Below are 16675 nucleotides of genomic sequence, written 5' to 3'. Positions count from 1 at the left end.
TCATGCAGCAAATTTGTAGGCAGTAACTATTCCTTCCTGGAAGATGTTGAGCAACAAACCGGTTTAAAGACTCGTAGCAATGAGAAGTATTTCTCTGGAAAGAGTGACGTATTTAATATGGACACGCTCAGATGCCTGGTTCAACGATATAGTTCGTACTTGGAGAGAAATCAGAGTTGCGTCACTTATAGCTTAGCGAAAAATGCTCGGACCTGTCGACGTGCAACTTCAAACAAATGGGTTCGACAGTTTACGGAGGCGGTGTTCGTGAGATTGAAACAGGTCGCTGACAGCCATTCCCGGTTGCTGAGACAATCACTAAGAGGGGTAAGCTATGTACTACGAGACGACGGCCGCAGTGGAGATGGCAGAAATATGCTTCCCCACTAGGCAGTAACTAAAGTGAACTCAGGAACATGCTACTCATTATGCTCGTGTTCAGTCATAAGTTATGTAGCAATTTTTACTTAAGTTCTTTGTTACGACAGCGAGGTACACCCACATTTGACTTCTTGCTTTTAGTCTATGTCGTGCTTCTTACCAAAACGTTTTACCAACGTATAATTTGCCGTAGCCTATGATTTGTAAGCGATGCTTCTTCCTTAAACAAAATTTTGCTCAGATGCGCTGCATCACTTTGTCCTTTTCGTAAATAACACTTGGAGAAATGTAACCAATTTTAGAAGTCATTGCTATCAAGCTGTAGATACAGCAAAATGTGAAGGGGATGAAATGCGATGAAATTTAGTGTTCGGAGAACGCTGCTGTCATACCAGTTGCTCAAAATTTTGATCTCCAGCATTCCTACATGCTATGAAGTTATACAGTAGAAACAATGCTACACGTTGGTTGATCCCTCTCATACTTCGTAGATGCCTGTTAGTAACATTTGCATTGTGTTTTACTGCTCCTATAATGTAGGTTTCATTTAATTCATCATTTGCTCTTGTTTTCTCTTGGAGTTTTTTATTCTCTAAATTTTCAGTTCCTAGAACTTTCTTTCTTTTTTTTTACAATTGCACGGACGGATCGGGAGTGGTCGTCACAGTTGACACTCCTCAGCATTCAACCGCACCCCTGCTCAAGTAATTTGCCAACATTCGCCGTGAACGATGTTCACTTTTTCGACTGTCGTATATGTTTCGAATTTTTCAACAGCTTTACGAGCAAGTTATTTGGTTTCTGCAGAGCACAGACTGATGGGCTACAAGCGCACGGGTCAACACAAGAATAGCACCTGAGGTACGCGTTTGCTTGCACTTGGTATGACAGGTCAAACGTTTGTGGAATCTTTTCTCCTGGCGGTGGGACAATGTTTACGGTGCTGTTTGATCCCGATACTGTTTGATCAAGTGCCATACATGTTGTGTGTTTGAAATTATCTAAAAGTTTATTTCAAACGTCTAAGAAAAATTATGTGATTCCATTAGAAAGAAAAGTCGGTGTCGTAATTCGACGATTATAAACTACAAAACATTGTCTGCTACAACTCGGTGAAAACCGCACCTCGATATATTTAGTCATGCTAGATATATCTCATACGGTCTGTCTTAGCTGCCTCGCCCTTTATTTCGATGACACCACTGCAGCTGTATGTCCATGAAGAGGAGCATTTCGCTTAAGTAAGTCCATGATGTTATAATACACTGAAGCGCCAAAAAACTGATATAGGGTTCAAATGGCTCTAAGCACTATGGGACTTAACATCTGAGATCATCAGTACCCTAGACTTAGAACTGCTTAAACCTAACTAACCTAAGGATATCACACACATCCGTGCCCGAGGCAGGATTCGAACCTGCGACCGTAGCAGCGGCGTGGTTCCAGACTGAAGCGCCTGGTATAGGGATGCATACTCAAATACATAGACATTTAAACAGGCAAAATACGGCGCTCAGGTCAGTAACGCCTGTATAAGACAACAAGTGTCTGGCGCAGTTGTTAGATCGGTTACTGCTGCTACAATGGAATTATAGTTGGCGCACGAGCAATGGAACATAGCATCTCCGAGGTAGCGATGAAGTGGTGACTTTCCCGTATGACCATTTCACGAGTTCACCGTGAATATAAGGGATGCCGTAAAAGATCAAGTCTCTGACATCGCTGCGGCCGGAATAAGATGCTGCAAGAACGAGACCATCGACGACTGAAGATAATCGTTCAATCTGACTGAAGTGCAGCCCTTCCGCAAATCTCTGCAGATTTAAGTGTTGGGGCATCAACAAGTGTCAGGGTGCGAACCATTCAACGAAACATCATCGATATGGGCTTTCGGAGCCCAAGGGCCACTCTTGCAACCTTGATGACTGCACGACACAAAGCTTTACGCCTCGCCTGGGCCCGTCAATACCGACATAGGACTGTTGCTGACTGGAAACATGTAACCCGGTCGGACGAGTCTCGTTTCAAATTGTATCAAGCGGATGCACGTGCAGGGGGTACGGAGACAGCCTCATGAATCCATCCACCCTGCATGTCAGCAGGGGACTGTTCCAGCTAGTGAAGGTTCTGTAATAGTGTGAGGTGTGTGCAGCGGGAGTGATATGCGACTCCTGATACGTCTAGATACGACTATGACAGGTGGCACAGACGTTAGCATCCTGTCTGATGATGTCCATTGTGCATTCCGACGGACTTGGGCATTAAGCAGGACAATGCGATATGCTATACGCAACGCGTCCGGAATTGCTACAGATTGGTTACAGGAACACTCTTCTGAGTTTCGAAGTCCTCAACCCAGCAGCACGTCCATCAGAATCTTCCACTACTGCTAACCCCTTTGGTACACGAGAGGTACAGAGAAGACAATACGTCTGGGAACACGGCCCGTTGAATGAGCAGCTCGCCTCATTTCGGAGCTCCACCTGTAAGTTTAAACCACTCAACAAGGCATTGCACAGTGCATAGGTGGTAACAATTAAAATCTATGCTTCTCCTCCATTAGCGAATGGATGGATGGTAATTTCATATTACCCTGAACGCATCCTAATATACCTCGTCTTCTCGGTGTATTCAATGTGCGTAATATTCTAGTGTTCATTACGTACTCGGTAACTTTTACCGTGAGAAACATAGTGGTACCGTCTTTTTGCCCTTCGCATTTCCGTTAGTAAGTTTCCCGCGTGTCGCCTTATGCCAAAGAACTGAACGGTTGTAACGTAGTCACATCTATAGCAGCGTAACTCTGATCTCCTTCTACATCTTCCCAACATCCCCACAAGGTGACGATCATAGACACCAAGCAAGCTTAAAAAATAAACAATACATGCAGTATCCTTTGCAGAAGTCGTACACTTTCACAGTGACATCGCAGCTATTCATAATCTACCATTCACCTTCGTCAAAAGAGATGTTACATGTCCATATTACTTTTTGTTGCTTTGCTAATACTACATCCGGATAATCAAGCAACGTGACTTTGCCACTCGAACCTACTACATATATAGTGTGTCCCATGAGGAATGGTCAGTATATAGGGATACCACAGGAACCATCATTCAGAGGAAAGAAGTCTAGTAAACATCAGCTCTGAAAAGCTTACCTTCAATGAGCACCTCTTTTATCTTCGATAGTGTGAAACACGTCTCTTCCACTGCAAACTCTTGGCTTTCCATATTTTGTGAGGAGGTAACATGGACCAAAACAAGGAAAAGTTATCTAGTTAACATGGACTCTGAAATGCACACCCTTAAGGGCTATGAGCACTTGTTCAGTAGTACAGATATGTTTCACAGTAGGGAAGATTAGTAAGTGCTCATGGCTCTTAAGATATACAGTTTGGAGTCCGTATTTACTGGACTTTTTTTGCTTCTTTTCGTTCATACTACGACGTCTCAAAAGATGGGAAGCAAAGGGCTCTCATTAGAAAATATTTGTTTCACATTATCAAACAAAGAGAAGAAGAAGTGCTAATAGGTCTTGATGTATGCATTTTAGAGTCCTTGCTTACTGAACTTATTTTTCTTTGAATGATAGTTCCTATCAGAAACTTGACGACCGATTATTCCTTCTTCGACACTCTGCAGCGTACTCTTCGTGTTTACGTCTTTTGTGTTTCCACATTTACGATAAACCGTCACTCAGAAGGTGAAGTAGAAATTCTGTCTAATTCTATATGGAATTGCCTGATACAGCTCAAAGATGTTACTTTTCTGCAGAGAACAGCTTAGTCGTCAAGCAGTCTGACGCAAATCCTTACCGTCAGCATAAAAAAAATGTAACATATTGCCTATAAATTTGAGGAAAGTACCGTTACTGTTTGATTACACACACTATAAACAATCGGGTTCACTAATTATTTGGAAGTGTATGTACGTAGCTAATTAAAATGGAATGGCCACATAAAATTAATCGTCGAAAAAATTAGATACCAAACTGAGAGCCATAGAAAGAAATCCCAAACACATCATCGTCACTGAAAGACAACCCAGAAAGAGTAGAGCAACCACGAAGAAGGAGACAACAAAAACATTCGTTCGACAGATACGTATTCATCCTTATCTTTCGTCTGGGACCCTTTCCGGATGAAACTGATAGAGGAAATGGAGAAGATCCAAAGAAGGACTCTGAGCTTTGTCACGGGTTTGGCTAATAAGCGCGAAATTTCTGAAATTGAGTGAGAGGCGTTACAAGACAGGAACTGCGCATAACGATGTCGTTTCCTGTTAAAAATCTGAGAGTGTACTTTCCTTGAAGATTCAACTTACATGTCGCTTTCTCCCATATACATCCCGCGAAAACGCTAGGAAGCGAAACATAGAGATTCGAGCTTATATTGAAATTTGTCAACAGTCTGTTCCACACCATTCGCGACTGCAACAGGAAAGGAGGAAGTGGCGCGGGTGCAGAAAGAAACATCCGTCAGACACGTAAGGTAGGTTGAGGAGAATAGAGGGTGGTCAGAAACAATGTGAAATGCTTGTAAGAATGTTGCAAGGTGGGTGTGCTGAGTTTTAATTATTAAGAAATAAATTCGATACGTTGAGCCGTTTCCATGTTAATTAACATTGAAGTTAACCAGTCAGGCGACACAGAAATTGGACATGGGGCGGCAGTAAGAATAAAACCTGAGTCAAAGGTTGAGCGGTCTCGTCCTGTAGCGTCTACGTTAAGAGAACAAATGACACTAATTGCATTTGGAGGAGCGCTTCCGTTTGCTCGCGCAAGGGCCTGATTATCTTACTTCAATTCTGATTAACTTGGAAGATATCGAGTTTTTTTTCTTAACAGTTCCCTCTCAGCACAATATACCCTGCAACACCCTTACAACGTTTTCAGACTGCTTTCGAGCAGCCTGAATATGTAGGAGCACACACTGTTTAATCGTTTATGTAGAGTACATCGAGAAGAAGAGTTGAGTGATCCCAACAGCTTTCGTTGGGGAAGTCCTGACCTTTGTTTCTCCTGCATCCATTTAAGTACTATGACGTATAAAAATACTTCAAAACACTCACGTGTATGATTTTGAGTTTGATATGATTACGACAGTGAAGTACGGTTCATTGTAGACGATGATAACCCATCTAGTGAAACCGAAGTTATATCTGGAGTTCGTTAAATTGCTTTGTAGGCCCTTTGCTATTCTTAATGTATATAAAATATTTAGGAGACGGTCTGAGTAGACGTTTTACATTGTTTGCAGATGATTCTCTCGTTCATTGTCCAGTAAAAACATTATATCAAAAGAACTAGAAAATTATTGGACAAGATGTCTACGTAGTGCGAAAACTGGCATTTGGCAGTGAACGATACAAAGAGTGAGGTTCTCAACATGGGTACTAAAATATGTTAAATTTCGATTACAGATATATCATACAAATTCAAAAAGTTTTGATTTACTGGGGAACACAACACACCGAAGACGCAAAAATCTACTGCTTCCAGTATGCTTGTCTGACCTCTTTTGGAATACTGCTGCACTGTATGAGACGCTTGCGATATGTAATTGACGCAGACATCAAACAAATTCAAATAAGTGTAGCTCGTTTTGAAATATAACGAAATAAGGGAGAGAGCGCCGCGGCTATGGTAATGAGATGTTCTCATGAAAGTTCAGTAACAAACTTTCTCACACGAATGCCGAAATATTTTGTTTATACCCACTTACAGTCTGTTAAGTAAAAGCGAGATCGGCATTTCACACAGGTGGTAAAAATGTCTCCCTAGTACCTTTACAGCCCAATAGAGGGAACCTTCTTTCTTCATGCAGTACCTTTAAAGCATTTCTTGACTGCGATACACAAGAAGAGACATGAGTGCAGCTTACGCGTCGGCTTCTGAGGCTGTGTTTCTCCTTAGACATTCCAAAGGTCCGAAAATGAGTCATACCTTGGCGTTTAGATGTATGGCGAAATCAAAGCCATTGTACAAAAGTGCATAATGCGTTAAAAATGGTTAAAAAGGAGGATGACATTGAAGAAAGTGGCTCAATCCGTAAAGTGACTTCAAAAGTGGGAAAAAAGTTATTAACCGTTTTTCACGAAACTCATTTTTAACACTGCGTCAAGAGCAAGCAGAATTCGCTTCGAAACAGCAGTCAACGCAAATTCGACGCATTTGATCTCCTTCACGCGAATACTCGGAAAACTTCGATTCGAGTATGCCTCGGGGATGGCAAGTAATTATCGACGCTGCAAGTGACTGGAGGTATTATTAATTGTAACTGCACTTTTCTTTTTTTTCAGTTTGATTCATCTATAAGTTAAATTTAAAAGAAAAGTCAGCGTTGGCCGTAATATTGATGGCAGAATCGATTTTCGATCACATAGTGATCATCTTCAGTGCTGATATGTACAAATTAAAGCTAGACACTGGTATCATGTCTTAATTAACCAAAACTGAGAAGCGATCGCTTCTCAGTTTTAATACCCGTGTCTGGGTTTAATTTGTACATATCAGCACTGAAGATGATCACTATGTGATCGAAAATCGATTCTGCTATCAATAAAACATCAATATTACGGCCAACGCTGACTTTCCTTACTGAACAGACTGTACATAGGGACAAATGACCACAGTGATGGAGGAAGCGCAATGAGATCTCGCACGGGGAAGTTTAGGTGTTCATTTCCCCGTGTGCTGCTCGAGAAAAGAACGGTAGAGAAATAATCTGAAAATGCTTCTGTTTATGCTCTGAGAAATAAGTTGGTGTGTGTCGTAGAACAATCGTGTAATCACTTAGACGTGTACCTAAGGAACGTACACTGTGCACAAGAGACCACAAACGGTAATGTCTCTGAGCCGCTGAGGCCGCAGAGGTTGGAGTACTCACGGAGGGGCTGCCTCTGGGCGCCGGCCAACGCGACGGCTCCCAGCGCCACAGCGGCGGCCACAGCGGCAGCGAACGCCGACCCACGACCACGACCCGCCATCTCCGCCAGCTGCCAGCGACACGCGCGCCCGCCGCCCCGCGCAGCCTCTAAACGCTGCCCGTGTGACGTCACCCAAGGCCGCTCCCCCTCCCTCGTCACGGCTCCGGGGGAAGGAGGCGGCGCCGCTTCCTCCCTCGCGCGTTCCTCCGTTGCTCCCCTCGACTTACGAGTTCGATATACGTCAGTGCTCCTCTTGCGACAAATGGGATACAGCAGGCCAATAATTTCTTTGCTCTGTGTCAATCTCGTGGCGTGATTTGTGGCCATATAAATCCTCTAGTAGCTCGCTGTTTGCTTCCTCAAGCACGTACAAAGCGCAGAGCACGTTACATATCATTAACCAGCAAAGCAAAGAGTGGCCCTTATACACTGAAGCGCCAAAGAAACTGGTATAGGCATGCGTATTCAAAGACGGAAATATGCAAACATGCAGAATATGGCGCTGCGATCGGCAACGCGAAGTGTCTGCCGCAGTTGTTGGGTCAGGCGGCTACAATGGCAGATTATTAGACTACTGGCCATTAAAATTGCTACATCAAGAAGAAATGCAGATGATAAGCTGGTATTCATTCGAGAAATATATTATACTGGAACTCACATGTGGTTACATTTTGACGCAATTTGGGTGCATAGATCCTGAGAAATCAGTACCCAGAAAAACCATCTCTGGCCGTAATAACAGCCTTGATACGCCTGGGCATTGAGTCAAACAGAGCTTGGGTGGCGTGTATAGGTGCAGCTGCCCATGCAGCTGCGACACGATACCACATTTCATCAAGAGTAGTGACTGGCGTATTGTGACGTGCCACTTGCTCGGCCACCATTGACCAGACGTTTTCAGTTGGTGAGAGATCTAGAGAATGTGCTGGCCAGGGCAGCATTCGAATATTTTCTGTATTCAGAAAGGCCCGTACAAGACCTCCAACATGACCTGCAACATGTGGCCGTGCATTATCCTGCTGAAATGTAGGGTTTCGCAGGGATCGAATTAAGGGTAGAGCCACGGGTCGTAACACATCTGAAATGTAACGTCCACTGTTCAAAGTGCCGTCAATGTGAACAAGAGGTGACCGAGACGTGTAACCAATGACACCCTGTACCATCAAGCAGGGTGATACGCCAGTATGAAGATGACGAATACACGCTTCCAATGTGCATTCACCGCGATGTCGCCAAACACGGATGCGGCCATCATGATGTTGTAAACAGTACCTGGATTCATCCGAAAAAATGACTTTTTGCCATTCGTGCACCTAGGTTTGTCGTTGAGTACACCATCGCAGGCGCTCCTGTCTGTGATACAGCGTCAAGGGTAACCGCAGCCATGGTCTCCGAGCTGATAGTCCATGCTGCTGCAAACGTCGTCGAACTGTTAGTGCAGTTATTGTTGTCTTGCAAGCGTCCCCATCTGTTGACTGAGGGATCGAGACGTGGCTTCACGATCCGTTACAGCCATACGGATAACATGCCTGTCATCTCGACTGCTAGTGATACGAGGCCGTTGTTATCCAGCACGGCGTTCCGTATTACTCTCCTTAACCCACCGATTCTGTATTCTGCTAACAGTCATTGGATCTCGATCAACGCGAGCAGCAATGTCGCGATACGATAAACCGCAATCGCGACAGGCTACAATCCGACCTATGTCAAAGTCGGAAACGTGATGGTACGCGTTTCTCCTCCTTACAGGAGGCATCACAACAACGTTTCACCAGGCAAAGCCGGTCAACTGCTGTTTGTGTATGAGAAATCGGTTGGAAACTTTCCTCATGTCAGCACGTTGTAGGTGTCCCCACCGGCGCCAATCTTGTGTGAATGCTCTGAAAAGCTAATCATTTGCATATCATAGCATCTTCTTCCTGTCGGTTAATTTTCGGGTCTGCAGCGCGTCATTTTCGTGGTGTAGCAATTTTAATGGCAGTAGTGTGAGATTTCAGTGAGTTTGAACTTGGTATTATAGTCGGAGAACGAGCGATGGGTCTCAGAATCCCGGAGGCAGCGATGAAGTGAGGATTTTCCCGTATGACAATTTCACGAGTGTACCGTGAATATCAGGAATCCGGTAAAACATCAGATCTCCGACATCGCTGCGGCAGGAGAAAGATCCTGGAAGAACGGGATCGACGACGACTGCAGAGAATCGTTAAACGTGACAAAAGTGCAACCCTGCCCGCAGTTTGCTGCTTATTTCAATGCTGACCCATCAACAAGCGTTACCGTGCGAACCATTCAACGAAACATCATCGATATGGGCTTTCGGAGCCCAAAGTCCACTCGTTTATCCTTGATGACTGTACGACACAAAGCCTCGTCTGGGTCCGTCAACACCGACATAGGACTGTTGATGAGTGGAAACATGTGGCCTGGTCGGACGAGTCTCGTTTCAAATTGTATCGAGCGGTTGAACGTGTACGAGTGTGGAGACAATCTCATGAATCGATGGACCCTACATACCAGCTGATGCCTATTCAAGCTGTTGGGTGTCTGTAATGATGTGGGACGTGTGCAGTTAGAGTGATATGGGACTCATGATTCGTCTAGATACGAGTCTAACAGGTGACACATACGTAAGCATCCTGTCTGATCATCTGCATCCGTTCATGTCCATTGTGCATTACAATACGTTGACATGGTTTATAGCCATAATATCAGCACTTGATAGTGGACTAAAGAGGAAACTGCAATAGTGCAATAAAAACTTATAACAGTCACTGGCGTAAAGATGATGTCGTCTAAAATTTTTTTATGTCTTTGACTCCAAGCTACAACAAGTTTAATCCCTGCAGGGTTCATGGTGTCAGTTCCCTCCAGGACTACTTCACACATTAGTCGGGTCCGCGCCACGTCGTCTTCGGGCACTTCTGCGTACCCGCGGGGGCCCTACACGAAACTAGGCAGGTGTAACAGTTTCTTCGGCTCTTCGGCGTATGAAAGATATATATATATATATATATATATATATATATATATATATAGAGAGAGAGAGAGAGAGAGAGAGAGAGAGAGAGAGAGAGAGAGAGAGAGTAACGCTACGATAAAAGCCTGAGGCAGGAGTCGAATTCGCAACCTCGGAGACTGTCGTTAGTCAGTATCAAGCTCAAAAATTGTTGGGCGGTACATCCATTCGATTACAAGGAATGTCTTCATGGGAAGGAATGACGGGTACTGTATTTATTAAATTTAACTTAAATGTATCCGTCTTATATGCGGGTTATTTGAGGGCTGTGACTGTACTGTTAGAATTTTATGAAATAATGTACACTGCAACGCTCACTTCTTACTAATACTTAGCACAAAGCGTTTCAGCAGCATGCTGCACATTCACTTTTACATTGTAACTAATTTAGAGTGAGCTAAGTTTACTTTTCCATGTGTGACTGTGAGGTTATCTGCCGAAAAAGAGTTCTGTTCAGGAAGATAAATGTGCTTTAATGCGTACATTATGTGATAAGCAAGATTAGTCATTTTCTTAGTGCGTGTGGGCCAGAAAACGAAATTACCGACAGAAATGTAAGTAAAGTGCACTAAAAAGTGACTTATCATGCTTATCACACAATGCACCCACTATGACATATTTGTGTACCTGAAAAGGCATCTTTTCCAACAGATGACCTCACTAGCTCACACAGCAAGGGAAACTAACCTCACTTCATACTAACTACAATGTAAAAGTACTGTAAATGCACCCAATGGCTCACTGCTGCCGAAATGCACTGTGCTAATAAGACAATAGTAACAAGTTACTGTTATAGTACGTATTATTTCATACAAAACTTCGTTAAGTTTATTGACACACAAAGAAAAAAAAAAGTCAGAGAAGGCTAAGTGTCTTTGATAACGGAATAGAGCTTCCAAAATGACGTTATAGTATAACGCTGTAGGACAAACTTGCGAAGCACCTAGTACGCCATGTATTGCACTTATTTATTGTACAATTGTTGGGGTGTTATGGATAACACAAAAAGATGTTTCATAGTAACTTACTCAATCTGCGAAAGAAAATTTGCTTCTAGTATGTGCCCCTTGGGATAAATGCAAAACATTAAACAAAAAAATACAAGGAAAACTCTTTTATTAAATCACATATTTTTGTAAGATTGTACAATACGCGAAGAGCATTTCTGCGTTCTTCAAGGACGTCCCCTTATTTCGCTCACATTTTTCTATCTTTCTTTGATCAACAGGGCGTTTAAAACTCTTATATGTGTTATTCATCCAACGACTTTCCTATTGAACTAAACTGCAATCCATTGGATATGGTGGTGAACATGGCTTCCACGTAAATGGTGCATTAGTTGCCACATCTTTATGCTTTGACATGATTATGACTCCTGGTAATGGATCGAAGTCGAAATCTAGATATGCAAAAATTTACTGATTTCTGCGACTGACTGCTGTCCTTTACGCTGAATGTTTCTTTTTTTGCTTTCTTGTGTGAGATAAATATTTGCGAAGCTTCTGCAACACCAAGCTCAGCAGAAGGTTCGCTGCGATTGTAGTTTACGCTCTTCTCTATTGGGTCCTCATATTGCTAGCGTCAGATGAGCTCATAATGATAACACCACCATTTTTATAAACAAAAATTTGTGGCTGTTTAACGTTAAGTACAGTATTAATACTGGAACATAACTCGTAATAGATGTGTAAAAGAAGGAAAATACTGTAATGATTATTTACGTGCCTATGTAGTAATTTTTGCACTAATCGTTACCTCTAAAAGTTTTTCTAGGCAGTAAAAAAAAAAATTACCTCTTTGCTCGTTGGCAAAAGCAGTTACTGCAGCAGGCTTCTTTATAGACGTAACTACAATGTAGTGCTAGTAACTGACACATTCGCTATCAGAATGTGCGGCTTTGTTAATTACATTTGCCTAAATTACTAGCAAGTGCTCCTGATACCAACCTTAACCCTATTACGATAATACCTAACTACGTTGGGGGCGAATATGTCACGGTGCGAATGCTAATCAAATATCTGCTCAAGGACTGAGGAAGAAAAACGCCTGAGTAGTTCAAATATGTTATCGTACAGATATGGACCTTCAGGATAACAATGAGACAAACGGAAATATTATCTGTTATAGATACCTTTACCAATGTGCCCAAACAGACAGGCGATGTTTTATGGATAACGTGGGATAGTTGAGGGATAATTTTTTTTCACTAAAAGGCGATGAGTCCATTCAAAGTATGTACTTTTTCAGATGAATATTGCAGAAATTTACCGCTAGGTTAATATGAGATGATGACTTCACTATGTATGATTTCGTTGTCAAACAACAGAGTTGGTTACCATTTAATTACGGCGAGATATTACAGCTAAAACAGGAAAGCCATAGAGAAAAAAATATATACGAAAGAAATGGGGGATAGCTTTCCATATGGGTAGTACTTTGCTTACATCTCTGCCTGTGCCTTTCTTTGCCTTAAAATGGGTATTGTTGTTATCTGGTCACTTAACCTTGTTTATGTACGATAAGTACGATAAGTAATACACCACATTGTTCTGTCAGGCGGCGGGAAACCTAGCGAGCACAGCCGGCCGCGGTGGTCTCGCGGTACTAGGCGCGCAGTCCGGAACCGCGCGACTGCTACGGTCGCAGGTTCGAATCCTGCCTCGGGCATGGATGTGTGTGATGTCCTTAGGTTAGTTAGGTTTAAGTAGTTCTAAGTTCTAGGGGACTGATGACCACAGCTGTTAAGTCCCATAGTGCTCAGAGCCATTTGAACCAACCTAGCGAGCACACTCCTTTCAGCACCCCAACTGGTGGACGAGTGTACCAGCACTACCAACAGAGTAGTCCAGTTGAGCAGCGAGATGTTTGGTTGTAATCCGTCGATCACCTCGAATGAGGGTGTCCGCACGTTCCAATATTGCAGGAATCGCACCCGTATGCGGCCGGCCAGTAAGCGAGAGATCGAACAGGTTTTCCGCGACGTTGTTGCGACATTGACAGATGCCTCGCCCAACAACTCATCGTGTTTTTTTCCCACTACCAGGTCTCTGCAGACATTCTACAAGAGCCTATGAATATCTACAATGCTTTGGTTTTCCCTCCAAAGAAATTAAATGACAGTTCTTTGCTTGGAAAGCATTTCTGTTACAGACATTCTTAAGCCTACGGACAGCGCCGCCACCCACTAGAACTTCGTAAAGCTATAGGCGCCGAAACGGGAGTGTACTGCGATGTTCCGCAAGAATTCCGCATTTTCTCAACCGAAATTGGCGGAGAAGAAGTTGCATTACTTATTGAACGCCCCCCTTCCCCCCGTAATAGAAGTACAATCTTCCTTGCATCTTTCGTAGTATTACCATTTCTTTTGATGACGATATATATATATATATATATATATATATATATATATATATATATATAGAGAGAGAGAGAGAGAGAGAGAGAACACTTTCTCTCTCTCTTTCTCTCTCTCAGAACACACACGCACACATATTATTATCATGCATTGTATTATTGTGCATTCTAAAATTATTCTGTGAAGTGGAAGTAGTTGACAATCAATAATGATACCACATTTCCATTGTATTTTGTGATGTTTTCTTCCTTCGATAGCTGGTACAGTAGAGGAGCATTATGAAACATCAAACAAAAGGTTGTGGGAGTCGCTAAATTGTGAGGTAAACCGCCAAATTGATTTGATTATATATATATATATATATATATATATATATATATATATATATAGAGAGAGAGAGAGAGAGAGAGAGAGAGAGAGAGAGAGAGAGAGACTCAACATATTTTCAGTATATTTTACTGTATGTAAAAAGAAAGTGAGTTAGATTAAGATTAATGTTAAAGAAAATCTTATAAATAGTCAGCATGTTGCCATATTTTTCACTGAGGAATTGGATCACAATTATAAACTGATAAACTGACTCGTTCCAGATTATAGCGAGAAACCACAATTATAATGTGGACGGCATGCGAATAATGAAATAATGAACTACCCCCACAAGGTGAGCGCTCTCCTCAGTAGAGCTATTTTTCAATGACTTAGGTTATCATCAGATCGGTACACTACGATAGTTACGATTTTCATTATATCTGTTCTGTGGTGTACTTTCTTAATTCTCTACTGTGGTAAGGTGGGAGTGGTAGGCTTTCAACTGGTCTCCTTATACAAAGTTTATCTTCATCAAAGGGTCTGAGCATACCCACTTGCCGACCTATGTAAGGTACGGAGAGTGCACACAAATAGTCTGTCAGGGTAAGCTCTCTTGTATGGGAGTATCTCATACCAGTTATCAGTGGCTGTCGTCAGATGTAGTGGGTCGCCCACCATGAAGCATTCTGCGTAAACTAGAACCACAGTGTAGACATCACTGTAGGATATTGGCGAGCCACATCGCAGTGGCGGGGTTGGAATGTCATATTTGAATCTTTCTGCTGCACAACATAGCTCGCCATAGTGTGTGTATGCGAATTCCTAAGGGAAAAACTGCTAAGGTCATCGGTCTACACTATACACTACTTAAACTAACTTTTACTAAGAACGACACACACAGCCATGACCGAGGGAGAAGTCGAACCTCCGGCGGGAGGGGCCGCGCAATCCGTGACATGGCGCGTCAAACAGTGAGGCCACTCCACGTGACCACAACTCACCATAAAAATATGATCTTCTGATTAGACTCACTGATTACATCCACCGGTGGAAACAGAAAATTCGGACGTAACTCACAATAAAAATATGATCTGCTGACTACATTCACCGACTCCACCCATCGGCGGAATAAGAGAATTCGAACAAAGCTGCTAGGTGTCGTGGTGCAGTAGTTCATAAGGAGGGAGGTGTCTCCAAACACGTCTTCGCTGGTCACCGGGGCTCAGTTCGAGGTGGAACTCTTCACTGAGGACAGTTCTCCTCCAGTCGATGAGGTTCCAGGCCCAAGGCGTGTCTGGAGGCGCTCTGGACAGCGGTGGGATACCAACCTGAGTGACGCCCGCCGTACGCCCTGACAGCCAGAAGTGATCGTCTGTGGTGCCATTTCTTCTCATAGCAGGTTCTCTTTGGTTGTCATCCGGGACACCCGCACACTGCATTGGTACGTCGACGACATCCTACCTTCATGGCAGACCATCCTGAGCTTATATTTCAGTAAGGTAATTCCCCAGCGCACACGGTGACAGTCTCTACTGGTTGTCTTCTTGCTTGCCGTACACTACCTTGCCCCGGCTGAGAACGGTTGGACCATTATGGGCAGGACCTTCCAACTGTCTCCGAATTTTCACGATTTAACGAGTCATTTGGATATAATTTAGCACGATATCCATCAGGAGGGCAACAAAAAACTTCATTAATCAGTGCCAAGCCGAATAATTGATTGCATAATGATGAGAGGAGGACCGACGCGTTATTGATTTGCTCAGTTTGTGGAGCTCTTTCTCTTGCATAAATCATCCAATTTTTCTGAAAATGTAATCATTAGTTAGTCTGTACATGCACATCGTATCTACCGGTTTCCGTCCCATTAGAATAATTCCTTGATGGTGCGTCTTTTTATGACGTAGAATGTATTTATCCATAAATAACAACAGCTTTTTACACTCTAAATAACTGTTAGCGTTGCGATTACAGCTTATTTGCTGATTACCATGCATCGTGTACACTGGAAAAGTTTAAAATGAACTACGGAATACTGAAAACTGCATGAAAGACTAGCTTCAGTTGAATGCTGCAAAAATCGACCGTAACTTCGGTTGTGTAAAGTTCTCCTTTGCAACAGGTATTCAGAGCAGATGTATTTTCTGAAAATTTAAACGAAAGCAAAAAAAAAAAAAACAAAAAAAACAGTATTACTTCAAGTCACCAGACTAGCAAGAAACATTGTGGTGTGTCACAGCTATTATGATCCAAATAATCTGTGCCTGTATTAGTAGTGTAAAATTCAACCAGGCAATTTTGGCACAAAGTAATGAGTTCTAACGAGATGCCTGCATTATTGTTTAAGTTTTCATTTACCTCATAGTCATCAGTCTCCAACTTAAAGGATGGTCGTGTATCTGTATTAAATTAGTCTCTCCTCGAACGTTTATGTTTAAATTATTAGAACGGCTTCACTAACACACAAGTAGTAGTGTAATGCAAATCTGTCTTTAGAACGGAGTTACTGATTTCATAGCCACACAAAATATTTCTTGGTAACTGGGCTAGTAAGAACAATATTCCTGGTATCTACGGTGATCAAAGGAAGTGATAAAGCAAAGGAAGTCAAAAGTAAAAAGTAGTTTGATTCGCATAAACAGCAACAACAGGCTATATTTGCAGAGTTCAATAATGAAATTTTTA

General features: G+C 42.6%; 1 protein-coding gene across 1 annotated transcript in view; it reads right to left on the bottom strand.

The window, feature by feature from the left end:
* LOC126337059 (protein takeout) overlaps positions 1-7416 on the bottom strand; it is a 60501-nt gene extending 53085 nt beyond the window's left edge. Inside the window, exon 1 of the mRNA XM_050001387.1 lies at positions 7271-7416. Within this exon, the coding sequence (XP_049857344.1) occupies positions 7271-7370 (100 nt within the window). The 5' untranslated portion in view covers positions 7371-7416. The remainder of the gene's footprint in view (positions 1-7270) is intronic.
* Between the last annotated feature and the right edge of the window lie 9259 nt (positions 7417-16675).

Source organism: Schistocerca gregaria, chromosome 2 (genome assembly GCF_023897955.1).
Source record: "Schistocerca gregaria isolate iqSchGreg1 chromosome 2, iqSchGreg1.2, whole genome shotgun sequence".
Taxonomy (NCBI): Eukaryota; Metazoa; Arthropoda; class Insecta; order Orthoptera; family Acrididae; genus Schistocerca; species Schistocerca gregaria.
This window is presented reverse-complemented; position numbering and strand designations above follow the sequence as displayed.